Below are 13,091 nucleotides of genomic sequence, written 5' to 3' on the forward strand. Positions count from 1 at the left end.
AGGCATGAGGACAGTGAGAGACAAGGTCATAACCCAGGGATGGACGACACAGTCTGATTAGAAAATGGCATACGCACAGCCAAAACTGAAGCCACAGGGTAGACTCAGAGTTGTGGAGCCTGAACATTGGAGTTAGAAAGGACTTTTAGAGAATTCTGCAGAGAGTCAGTTTTATTGTAGATACAAAATAAATAGGTTTGTATGTTAGCAGCTCACAATGAGAAGTCTGCAGGAACGCTGGAGACTGCCTTCTCTGACCTGCTGTCTCTCCCCAACCTTCCTGCCTACCAAGCATGCTATGGGCCCCTTTCCCACAACCCAGGAGTCCTTCTACAAATGGCCCAGTGACTCGTTCTTCATCTTTCTGTCTTAACCTGGTTTTAGACCTCCAGGGGGACCCTGTAGGTGTCCAGGCAAGGTAACGATCCGCGAAGAGATGAGAATGAAGACAGTTGTTAAGATTGTCTTTGTCAACCAGGATAACAGGTTGGGAAGTCGGATATCAGGCAGTTTATTCCCAACACACTTAAGCCCAGTATAATTTGGAACAGTTTCCTGGTATAATACAATCCCCCACTGCACAAGGAAGTGCAATTATATCAAAACTCAGGGTACATGTCATTTCTGCCGAGAAGATGGGTTCTAGAGATGGGCTTAAGGGCCCAAGGAAGGTCCTGGCCTGGTCTCAGTCAGACAGACAGTGTAGAGGTCATTTGGGCTGTTAGCGATTTCTGGTCCTGGTTGTGGGAGCTTGGGGAAGCCCTGGTTATAAGGGTCATTTAGATTACTAGCTGCCTCCAGCCCTAGCTGTGGGAGTTGGCCTGACCCAATAGATAACACAGACCACTGGGCTATTCATCACTCTCAATTCCCAGCTTTCTGGATGGAAAAACAGGTTTTTAAAAATCTCTCCCATTGGAAAGAAAATCCTGTGTGTTTAATATTCCTAGTTTCTTTAGTTTCTCTGTGGATACAGAGACTTTGTGCTGTGTTTCCAATCATAATCCAAATGGTCTATGGGAACTCAGCTTGTCAAGTCACAGGACTCTATTGCAGAGGGAAGAGGGACCCTAGGATAAGACCCTTCACCTTTTAACCCTGACTACTCCTTCTATAGGAAAGGGACTGATGGCCCATCAAGGCCTTGGGGTGGCTGGAGATGCAAAACACAGCATCTTGCATATGTCCATATGCCTGATAAAAATGCCAGTCATACTGGCTAAACTGATAATTCACTGAACAAGAAGGATGGTAGAGAGGACTTGTTATCTTACAGTCTAAATGTATAATCAGTTCTCAAAAAATCATGCCTGGTCTGGCCTCTAGCCTCTGGAAATACTTATATTAAAAGTGTGTTGAGTTTGAATCAAGATACTGGCATGGTTTTTCATGTTCACTTTATTTATAAAAGGGTCTTCAAAGCACATCTACTGATAAAGTAATTGCAGTGCAATGTCACTTCTGGTGACTGCCTTGAAGACGAACAACAACATTTTACAAAGAGCTTAACTTCGTGTGTTTGAGGATGTTGTAGTATGTTATGTTGTGCTTGGGAAGTTTTTCATATGTCCTGTGTGACCTGTGTGAAGAAAGCCCCACAGGCTGGGCATCAAAGAGCCTAGAACTTGTGATGGGTACAGCCAGGTAAATGAAGGCTGGTCTACTTACTGAGGCCCAGGAAGCCAGTAGGTAATCATGGGCCAAGCAGACATAGCCAGCTGCATGAGTCTAGAAGCTTAGTTGTGTTCAGGGAGGCTGATTACTGACCTCATGGGTTTCCTCAAGAGTTTGACCTAAAGCCCTTCAAATACCTCCTGCCTCCTATCAGTGTGACCTTGGAGCACTGAGAAAGCACCCTGTAAGGACAGAGAGAGCCTGGCCCCTTCTGACTTACGACAGCATACCCTGCTGTTAGTGGCTGCTTTCTGTTTTTTGTTTTTGAACATGATCTGTCAATGAGATTATTTCATCTTTGCTGATGTCTGAGCCTTCTAAGAATCCTTCTGTCTTTTCCATCTTGTCCTGCCCTGTCCTTTCTGGTAGACCGATGACGAGGATGAAGCTGAGGTATGACAATTCATGAGTGTGAAGAATGCCACATTTGCCCTTCCCCTGTGTGCTGTAGAGTGACCTAACAGTCAGCATGAAGTGGTAGCAACATTTAGCACTGGGAAGCTGTGCATGGGCATTTTCTGATTAGTCTTCATGTGATCACTAACCATCTGATCCGCTCTCGTCATTGCTGTTTGTACCAGAGATTGGGGCACTAACTACATTTTGCCATGTCTCTGAGCCACAACTAATCAGTTCTCTGTCACTAGGATCAGATGAGGCTGGAAAAAGTGGGCAGTTTCCCTTCCAGCCCCTTTCTGTGCTTTTTACAATCCAAGCTGAGCACAGAGCTGCACGTCTGTAGTCCTAGAACCTAGAGGCTGAGGCAGGGGAATTGAGAATTTCTGACCAGGGACATAACAAGAACTTTTATCAAATAAAAAAGAATATGTAAAGGGAAAAACAAAATTGGATCAGGCTGGGGATGGAGCTCAGTGGTGCAGGTCTTGCTTGTGCATCAGAAGGCTTTGGGTTTGATCCACAGCATTGGAAACAAAAATAAAAACGAAGCAGGATAAATATACAGAGCATCTCAGAGTCGGGAAGAAAGGTGAAGAGTTACGGTTGGTCCTGGGGACCGAGGAAGGAAAGGCATAGACAGAGTAAGTCACAGATTTGTCACAGTTCTGTAGCACTGGCTGAGAAGCAGCAACTTGGAGCTGATCTTGGTCCAAGCTCATCTTCTTGTTCTTCACTCAGATATAAGCATTGTGTGCATATAAAGCTCTATATAGAGTTCTGGAACACACCTCAGAAAACATATACACCCTGCAGTTTAGAGAAAACCAGCCTGGGTTTAGAATGCTTGTTACAGCAAGCATCTACGTTCTTGACAATTTCAGGCTGAATTTATCTGGCATGTTCTGTTCTGTGGTCTGATGCTCAACACTTTTGTGACCTCTGGCAAGCCACTTATTCTTAGAGAGTCTCTTTTCTTTTTCCATAAAAGGTAGATGAAGTTAAGTCTACCAGAATTCTCAGCATTAGCATAGAAAATGAAGCTCAAGACAGTTGATGGGCAAAGTTTTTCCTTTGATGTTTTGTCAGTCTCCCCTAGGTGCCATCCACTCCAGTGCAGGATGGATCGCAGTGAAGTTCCTTCTGGGGCTTCTCTTTGTGGTGTTAGATCTTCTTGTAGAGAGATATTTGCCGTTGTTGGTATTCTCCATGACTGACAGAACTCCATGATATACTAAATACACACAAAGAGAAAGCAGAGAAGTGTTGCCCGGGAGTGAACACTTTCTAAGCTTGTTGGCCTCCTTGACGAGTGTCCTCACATCTTACCCTCACTTTGCTTTTGCAGTCTGGCAAGTTCTCTGGCAGTTCTCCAGCAGCACCGAGCCAGCCACAGGGTCTGAGCTATGCTGAGGATGCAGCCGAACATGAGAACATGAAGGCCGTGTTGAAAACCTCCTCCCCTGCGCTGGAGGACGCCACCCCAGTGCTTGGTGTCCGCACTCGCAGCCGGGCAAGCCGAGGTAATTCTGCTGACGATGTGGGGGCTGGTAGTCCCAGGTAAACCACCCCAGAAAAATTCTCTTCGTTGCAGTGTGTGGATTACTATGTCCAGAGAGTATATGTGAAGCGCCATTAAATCCCCAGTACTCTCTATGCTGACTTATCCCTGCATCTCCTTACAGAAGGCTGTACTGGCTAGATGTAAAGAAGGCAGAGTGAAAGCTTCTTAGGAGGGGGACTCCTGTACTGGGACTTTTCAATATAATAATAATAATGATAATAATAACAATAACTATTATTATTATTATTATTGTTGTTATTTTGTGTTTGTTTATGTGATGAGTGAGTATATTACTCTATGCACGGAGTGTTCAGAGAACAAGTTTGTAGAGTCTGGTTTCTTTTTGTTTTGTTTTGGTTTGGTTTTGGCTTTTCGAGATAGGGTTTCTCTGTATAGCCCTGGCTGTCCTGGAACTCACTTTGTAGACCAGGCTGGCCTTGAACTCAGAAATCCACCTGCCTCTGCCTCCCGAGTGCTGGAATTAAAGGTGTGCGCTACCACGCCCGGCGTGGAGTCTGTTTTATCTGCCCACCTTTATGTGGGTTCTAGGATTGAACTGAGCTTTCCAGACGTGTGTGGTGAGCACTTTTGCCCTTTGCAGCCATCTTTGTGTGCAAATAGAATATGCCAGAGCATGCATGTGGAGGTCAGAGGACAACATGGAGGAGTTCTTCTGTCTTTCTACCCTGTGGATTTGGGGAAAGGAACTCAGGTCATCAAGTTAGCAGCAAGTGCCCTGACCTGCTGAGGTCTCACATGGGCCCTATGCATTCTTTTCTATATGTTATAAGCCAAGAAAGAACATGAAAACATGGCTGATACTCTACAGGAAAGTAGACACTGGAGGTATAGCCCTCAGTCATCAACATGCTGGAATGTATACTCAAGGACTGGAATGACCATTGCAAGTACTTTTCTTAAAAAAACCAAACCAAAACAAAACTAAAACTAAATAAATACACACATACAAGTAGGTTAAATAAAAGTAGATGATTTTACAGATAACTAGAATTTATAAGAAGACTCAAGTGGGCTTCATAAAGCCACAAAATAAAACACCTGAAGTAAGGACCATAGTTGACAGGTTTAATAACAGATTTTTTTCCAAAAAGGAAAAATTTATTGAATTCAAAGACAATATATCTGAAAATATGCAAAGTGAAGTATGGTGAAATAAACAGAGCAGGTTGTGTGAGCTACAGGTGTGTCACGAAATAATGATTTTTTCCCCACATGTCTACAAAACAAGCAGGTGGGCCAGAGAGATGGTTCAGCTGTTAGATCACTGTTTAGCCTTTCGCAGCACACACATGGCAGCTCACAGATATCTCAAACTCCATTCTCAGGGGATCCATGACCACTTTTGGCTTCAGATACCAGGAATATACACGATGCATACACATACATACATATAAAACACCCCCACACATAAAAGAAATAAGCAGACTAAGTACATAATAAAAAAATTTCATAGGCATACTGCTGAAAACCACACATAAAGATAATATTTTCATAACAGAGAAAAGACACTTTTTACCTATAGCCTGGGTGTAGAAATGATGGTTCATTTTTTCAACAGAAACTATAGAAGATTTAAGCAAAACAAAACAAAGCAAAAAGGCAGATTGACATCTTTCAATGCCAGAGAAAGTTCTCCTCTAGCTAGATAATCCCTTTGGGGATTATCCTTCAGAGTGAAAACAAACATTTCTCTGTATTAAATCAACACCTCTCCTGACATGACTTGCCCTTTGTAGGCTGTTTAAGGTTAGATTTCTAAAAGGGAAACATAAATGTCTGTTTACTTTCAAACAATTACACAGCGTGAGAAATGAAGTGAAGGTAAACTGATATCGTGCTGTTATGGTCTAGAATGCTGCATCCCTCCACTATGTCTAATGCCTTGGAATAGCCCAGTGAGTCTTCTAGGCCATTGGATGCATGAGAGGCCATGGCAGTCTTTCTCCAATGTCTGCATGGAGGTGCAGAGGTTCTAAGAGCATGTATATAAGCAGAAAGAATGATTATAAGTGGTAACCAGGTAGCAAGGAGAAGTGACCAAGGAAAGAGAAGATGCAAACAAGAAATCAATTCCACAATGAGGTCACAAGGAGATAAAGTTGTCACAGAACAGCCTGGTAATGCTTTAGGTTTCTCATTAACTGCTACATCAAAACCGAGTCACTGAGAAATGCTGGTAAGGCTCAGAGGGGAGGGTCACTTCATACCTGCATTTCTGTCCAGTGTTCTCAAAGTATATCAGGAGCAAATGGAATTGATGGAGTTGTGTGTGGGTTGGTAAGGATAGTTTAGATTTCATACAGAATTTTAAATCAGCTGGTGGAAAGGAATCAGACAACTGCTGCATGATACAGTTTTGCTGTTTGGTGGCTCTACTCTGAGGACAGCCATTAAGAAATCTAAGCAAAAGTAGACTTTGGAAACTGTGTCAGCCTAATTGGGGATGACCTTAGCTGAAATGCCCAGCAGTAGGGAGATGGAACCTGAAGAGACCACCTCCAGTAGATAGACAGGTTCCCCAGTAGAGGGATGGGGTTACCAACCCACCTCCAAAAATTTTGATCTGGAATTGTTCTTGTCTAAAAGAAATGTAGGGACAAAAATGGAGCAGAGACTGAAAGAAAGGCCATCCAGTGACTGGCCCAACTTGGGATCTATCCCATGGGAGGGCACCAAATCTTGACACTATTACTGATGCTATGTTGTGCTTGCAGACAGGAGCCTAGCATGGCTGTCCTCTGAGAGACTTTACCAGCAGCTGACTGAGACAGATGCAGATACTCACAGCCTACCATTGGACTGAGGTCAGGACACCTATGGAAGAGTTAGGAGAAGGATTGACGGAGCTGAAGGGGATGGCAACCCCATAGGAAGACCAACAATGTCAACTAACCTAGATCCCTGGGAGCTGCCAGAGACTAAGCCACCAACCAAAGAGTATACTTGAGCTGAGCTGAGGCCCCTGGAACATATGTATCAGAGGACTGCCTTGTCTGGCTTCAGGGGGAGAGGATGTACCTAATCCTGTAGAGACTTGATGCCCCAGGAAAGGGAGATGCTTGGCGGGAGGGAGCACCCTCTTAGAGGCAAAGGGAGGGAGGGTGGGGCAAAGGACTCTGGGATAGCAGACTGGAAGGAGGTGCAACATTTTGAATATAAATAATTAGAATAATTTAAAAACCGTGTCAGTAATTATAACAGCCATTGCCACTTGACGATACTGTCCTTATCCTCTTTCATATTTATAGTAAGAGTTCAAGCTCACATATACACACATGGACATACAGGCATGTATGGACACATACATACAAATACATATATGCTTATGCACACACACATACACACATGCATAAACACACTCACACATACACATGTATGCTTGTGCACACATGCCCATAAAAATCATAGTTTACTAAACAATGATTCATTGTTCTCAGCTAGTTCAATCAAGTTCTAGAGCATTAACAGCTAGGTACTTACAAGCCTCAGAACCTTAAAAATAACAGTAAGAAAGGAGACATAAGATATATGCATATTAACATAATGTTTATTAACAGTAACCTTCATTTAACAAAAAAAACATTTAAAAATCATTTACCTCCCTCAGATTGAGCAGGGTGGCATTTCTTTGGCTTCCTCTAGCCCTTACTCAGGCACAATATCAGTGGCTATGAATTAGAGAACTATAACCTGTAGGCTTGTAGAACTGTACATCTATTAGAAAATGAAGTTTAAGGTATAGAGATGAATGGGTTGGGATACCCCCAGTATCTTTCCTTCTGAAGAAACTTCATCATCCAAGAGTTTTCACAAGGATGTTAATCTGCCACAAAGGCCATGGTCCTAGATGTTAAATCACCATTGGTTTCTAACAGATGTTGCTTGGAAATTCATGCTTTCTTCTTGACTATAGATAGAAGCTACCTGTAGGGAGATTTGGATGCTCTTAGCATGTAGTTATTTACAAAACATGTTTTCTTGTGAAGGAACAGACAGGTATTTCAGAGACAAACTATGTCAAGATCTCTACTGCTGATGTAAGAGGGCAAGTTTGCTCTCCAGAGGAAATCCCAACATAAAGTGTGTATCACAAACACTATTGGTTTCTGTAACATTGACTAGGTACATAATAAAGATGTGATTCAGTAATCTTTTGGTGGCTCTCTGTGTAGTACTGGATGTGCCTTTCTGGATGTCACTGATCCTGTGCAGGGTATTGCTTGGGTCATGTGCCCTCAGATAATCATAGGACCTGCAGGTAGCAATGTCACACACAGGAGAGAGGGAGAGAGTTAGATAACAAAGAGATAGGAAGACAGCTGTGTTGTAGGAAAATACAAAATAAATGTCCCAGTTTAGGCATCCACAGCACCAGCAGGATGGCAGACACAGGTGGGGACAGGCCATCAATCTAGGCATGTCACTAACTCTGAAGCTGCCGCTGATCTTTGCAGGAATCCACTTCTGATGGCTGTCAGCTACATAGAAAAACAATAACATTTTGCTTCTTTGCAATGATCACATGAGATTCTCTGGTGGTCTAATTTTTTCAGGATCCACTAGTTCATGGACTATGGGAACTGAGGAGTCACCTAGTGTCACTGATGATGCGGCTGATGAGATCATGGACCGCATTGTCAAATCAGCCACCCAAGTGCCCAGTCAGAGAGTGGTGCCACGGGAGAGAAAGCGTTCCAGGGCCAACCGCAAATCTTGTGAGTACATTTTGGGAGGGTAGGGCCGTGTCCTTGCTTTTCAATATTACCTGGAAGGTCAGAGACTCAGAAGGAAGCTCCCATCACTGGTCTGTGGCTCCTTAAGAGTACTCACCTGCCTCCTTAGCAAGAAGGCCCTATCAGTATCTGCCATTAAGGAGGGAGGGGTGGCAGCCATACTTGTCAAATGTCCTTTCTGTGTGTGCCCTATCCTCTGTAAGTTAATACTCTAGTGAGGTGTCAGAGGCCATTGAAAGCCTCTAGTAGATGGCGGTAGGGCTTATTACCATACTAGAGGCTGTGTTTACTTGCTGAGGTAAAGGCTGGCTCCTCCCAGAGCTTACCATAGACTTTGGTAGGTTAATACCAATAAAAAGCAGGGTATCGAGAGGTCAAGCTTACCATTTAATGTTTTAGCTTCATCAGGGTTTCCTTTTTCCTTCCAAACAGTATTCGACTAAATCAAAGTAACTCGTTAGTCTTTTGAGTCTGAACTTGCTGCCCGAACTTGCCCCTCTATCTGTACTGATCTTGGCATCTGCCAATATTAGCTGAGATCCAGGGTGTTCTAGGCTCATTTTCCTGGCTTCAACCTGCTTCTGGGTCATTCATGGGGCAGCTTGAATGTCCACTGGCTTTGGCTCTGACGCTAAGGGATGTTGAAGAGGGAAAGGAATCCCCAGGTAAAAGCAGAGCAATGCCAGGCTGGCAGAGAACTTAGTAAGGATGCAGATACAGGACACTCCCAGTTATCCTGCCCATGAGGTTCACACAGGGGTGACTGGGGTATGGCAAGAAATGTTAGCCTTGTGGTTCTGCTTGTCTCAATACTGTCTTCCCTTCCCTTCCCTTCCCTTCCCTTCCCTTCCCTTCCCTTCCCTTCCCTTCCCTTCCCTTCCCTCCCCTCCCCTCCCCTCCCCTCCCCTCCCCTCCCCTCCCCTCCCCTCCCCTCCCCTCCCCTTTTTTTATTTTAAGAGCAAAGAATGCCAAACCAAATCCATCATAGCTTGCTTTTTGCATATGATCTTCTTTAGTATCTGATGGGAATCCTTTCCCATAAGGGAAAATAACACTGGGGTCAGGGTGAATGATATAATTCTGCTGAAGATGGATGGGCTAAGATGAGTTGGCTTCTGGGGAGCATCCAGGAAGATGCTGCTGCTGCCCTTGGTACTCACATTGAGGATCAAGGTTCTGGAGGCATGGTTCTCAACCTTAAATATACATTAGAGTGTTCTGCCAAGATTTAAAATTCTAGGTATCTTTGCTCAAGCGATGATCCAAATCAACCAGTGAGTTCAGAACTGTAGGGCCTCTTAGTCACTGCCCCTTAGAGAATTAGTTAGTACTGGCTGGCCTAGAAATCACTAAGTAGAAAAAGCTATCTTTGAATTCACAGCTATCCTCTGGCCTCTGCTTCCTGAGTGCTGAGTTAAATGCATGTACCATCACTCCTGGCTTCCCTCCAGGTTCTAATGAAAGACTATCATCGTGTGTCCTGCTATTGTTACATCTTCAAGAATTCACTTGGTTTATGGTTTTCCGCCCATAGGAGGGCCTTTACATTTAGTTTTGTTGATGGTTTGCTTTTTCCCCGGTGGGGCTGTGATTTTTGCACCTGTCTAACAGAGAACCTGGCCAGAGACTTGTTCCTCAAAATTGCCTCAGATTTAGGGGAGTTTGCTGATTATCCCAAACACTGTTCCTGAAGGTCCTTAGTCAAGTTGATACTTGAGATCCACATTACTCCGAGACAACTCCTGACCATTGGCCCTTGCCATGGGCTCTGCCTACCACTGGGCTGCACAGGGCCCGGGTTCTTAGGTCTGTTCCTATCTCTGTATTCCCTCCCATAACTTTGCAGTTGGCACTTGCTGACCCCTCCTGCTTATTTTCCCTTCTTGTATTTTCAGAGCCAAGTTTTCCATTTTGACTCTTTCTTCTCTGTTACATTCCACCCTAGGAAGATGAGCTTTCCACATAGCACCTACACTCTCTGCAGCGTGCACCCATATTTTCAGAAACCCAGTGAGAACATTTCTCCTCTTGCAATCTCGAGGTCTCTCCCTGGGTACTTTATTCAGCAGAAGCAGACTAACCCTGGGCTACCTTGGGTTCTTAGGAAGTACTGGTTCAACTGAGTGCCATATACCTTCTTGCTAACACCTCCTTTCTCTTCTTGTCTTTTTGCTTGTGACCTGTGGGGACGCCTGCAGTGCGAAGGACCTTGAAGAGTGGCCTGACTCCAGAAGAAGCCAGAGCCCTGGGCCTGGTTGGCACATCTGAACTGCAACTGTGACTTTTGTAGGTTCTCAGAAGTGTGCTGAGCAGAGGACCAGATCTGGCTAGACCTGCCCCTTTCAGTAGAGGCAGGGAGACTTGACCTGAACATCTGATGGTTAGAACTGAGTCCTCATTTCTGAGTAACACACTGCTTGTCACCGTTGCGCATTGACATGGATCTCCAGAAATCTCCTGCATGTACTTTATCAAGTCAGCTGTGTTTCTCTTGTTTCCTTGATACCTGGTTTATTAGCTCCAAGTGTGACACCTTTTCTAGGAAGCAACAGTCCTTGTAAGGAACAAATCACTTCTGTCACAGTTGTTAAGATAACATGGGGCAATGTGATTAGACTCAGAGACTGGGTCTCTACAACAACCAAATGTCCAGATATAAATGCCAATGCTGTACACACATACAAGCACAGCTTGTTTACCAGTTGTGGATTTTAGATGTACTAAATGTTTATACAAACTCATAAATGTACACTGTGTTTCAATGACTAAATAAATAGAGGTTAATGTCACCATAAGAAATGTTTATTCTCAGAGACAGAGGATCTCAAGTAGCTATTGCAGCTTCGCACCACCCTTAAGCAGCAAGGAGCCTTTCTTACGAATCTTCAAGTCATCTGGGCTGTGTTTTGTTGACTGAGTAGCCCCAACATGTTCTTTGCACTCCTGGTTTAATTAGCTATTGGTCTTTGCTACAGGGAAGGTTAGCTGTTGTTAATTTAGTTACATTTCACCTTACACATGAGGTTTGGTGTGTGTGGTGCTAAAATATATTAGAGTAGCTTTTCACATGTCTGAAGTCTTCTGAAACGAACATTTTTGCCGTTTAGGTAAAAATTTTCTCAAAATATTCACTAATCATCCAGATGAAGAAGAATTTAAAGTTCTGTTTACAGAGAATGTTATGGTTTTTATATTCATTTCTCTCAAGTACAAGCAGTCAAGACCCACAGTGTTTAAGAGGGAATTCAGGACTCTTGGCAATTTCCATGATACTGGGGCTTACAGGTGCCTAGAAAGTGACTTAGATTTCCAGGGAAGTTCCTGGGCTGGCCAGGTCTCCTCATGGGAAACCTACCTCCCAAATTAGGAAAAGGCAAATCATTCCAGTGGCTACTTTCAGAGGCTGGGCAAATGTCCCACCTTTTAAAACCTACTTGCCTCTGTATCTGGAGTGGTGATTAATAGATAACATGCAGCAGACGTTATCTATAAAAAGATGAAATATTTATACCTACCCCCTCCTCTGTGGTCTCCGTAACCTGTGGTGGGAGAGCACTCTGTCAAGCAGGCCCTTGCAAGAGGCCACCTGATGGATGTGAGCACTCCATGAGATCCTGGGAATGTCAGTGGGCTTTGTAGATTACAGACTAGGAAATTGATTTAGTCGCCCCTTGAAAAGGATACATAGGGTAGCATAGTCATTTCTCTTTTGTATCTAAATCATTCCGCATGTGGTTTAATGGCTTTGAGGGCACTGGCTTATTGCAGCAGCACTGAACTTAGGCATGGGCTATCCATCACACAGGACAGAAATGTCTAGTCATGCTGCTTGGTGACTGGATACTCGGTGGCTTTCTGGTGGCCCCTTGGGTTCTGCAGGTGACTGGGAGACTACAATGTTAATTTTAGGGATCGAAATCTTCTGAGAAGCAAGAAGGTTAACTAATTTCTTGCTTTGCAGCTTGTTAAAGGAGAGTCTTTTATTTAGAGCTTCATTTTGGATATTCTCACTGTAGTATGGGATAATGTAACAGGGCAAAAATGCCCACCAAACTCTGTGGATGGGACTCAGCTAGTGTACGGAGAGCTGCTGGTGTCTTTATCTTTCTCCCTGTCCTCCCCAAGACACTGTAGTTGAGGTGGTCTAGAGTGTGCACAGGGCTTGAGAACATTTAAAAGATCCTCATTTTCAACCCTTTATTTCTAATATGAAGATGAGTTTGAATGTTACAAGAAATTGTGTTTATGTGATATATTTTAGTGTGTGTACCATGTGTGAAGGATCATGTGAGGCATCTTCCTCTATAGCTTTCTATATCACCATCACCATCACCACCACCACCACCACCATCATCATCATCATCAGCAGCAGCAGCAGCAATAATCATGGATAGTTTTGGTTTTTTTCCCCCATTGAACCTAGAGTCACTGCTCAGTAAGTTCCAGAATCTGCCTTTCTCCAACCTGCCAGTTCTAGGGTTACATGGGTCCTGGGAAATCTGTACTCATCATGTTTGTGGAGCAAATAGTTTACCTACTGAGCCATTGCCTCAGTCCCACAAGGTCTTTTTGTCTGTCTGTCTCTTCTTTCCTTTCCCCCTTTTTTTCTCTTCCCTAGGGTGGGTGGTAAAAGACTAAAGATAGTGTATGTAAGAATTTGGTAAAATCAAATATAATTTCTCCAAACACCACTGACAATTTAA

At 43.7% G+C, this 13,091-nt stretch overlaps 2 protein-coding genes across 7 annotated transcripts in view; one reads left to right on the forward strand and one right to left on the reverse strand.

Moving 5' to 3' along the window:
- The window catches only part of Fhod3 (formin homology 2 domain containing 3), a 425,120-nt gene extending 413,937 nt beyond the window's left edge, over nt 1-11,183 (forward strand). For 3 of the 6 annotated variants that reach the window (XM_006525826.4, XM_006525828.4, XM_006525830.4), the window contains 4 exons: nt 2,044-2,067; nt 3,419-3,593; nt 8,209-8,370; nt 10,587-11,177. In XM_006525826.4, coding sequence (XP_006525889.1) covers nt 2,044-2,067; nt 3,419-3,593; nt 8,209-8,370; nt 10,587-10,669 — 444 coding nt within the window. In that variant the 3' untranslated portion in view covers nt 10,670-11,177. Of the gene's footprint in view, nt 1-2,043; nt 2,068-3,418; nt 3,594-8,208; nt 8,371-10,586 lie in introns of all 6 variants that reach the window. The other 3 variants (NM_175276.4, NM_001289655.1, NM_001289654.1) reach the window with 1 other exon arrangement.
- Tpgs2 (tubulin polyglutamylase complex subunit 2) overlaps nt 4,899-13,091 on the reverse strand; it is a 41,711-nt gene continuing 33,518 nt past the window's right edge. The window contains exon 7 of the mRNA NM_001142698.1: nt 4,899-7,579. Coding sequence (NP_001136170.1) covers nt 7,511-7,579 — 69 coding nt within the window. The 3' untranslated portion in view covers nt 4,899-7,510. The remainder of the gene's footprint in view (nt 7,580-13,091) is intronic.

The sequence above is a fragment of the Mus musculus genome, chromosome 18 (assembly GCF_000001635.26).
Source record: "Mus musculus strain C57BL/6J chromosome 18, GRCm38.p6 C57BL/6J".
Lineage (NCBI taxonomy): Eukaryota > Metazoa > Chordata > Mammalia > Rodentia > Muridae > Mus > Mus musculus.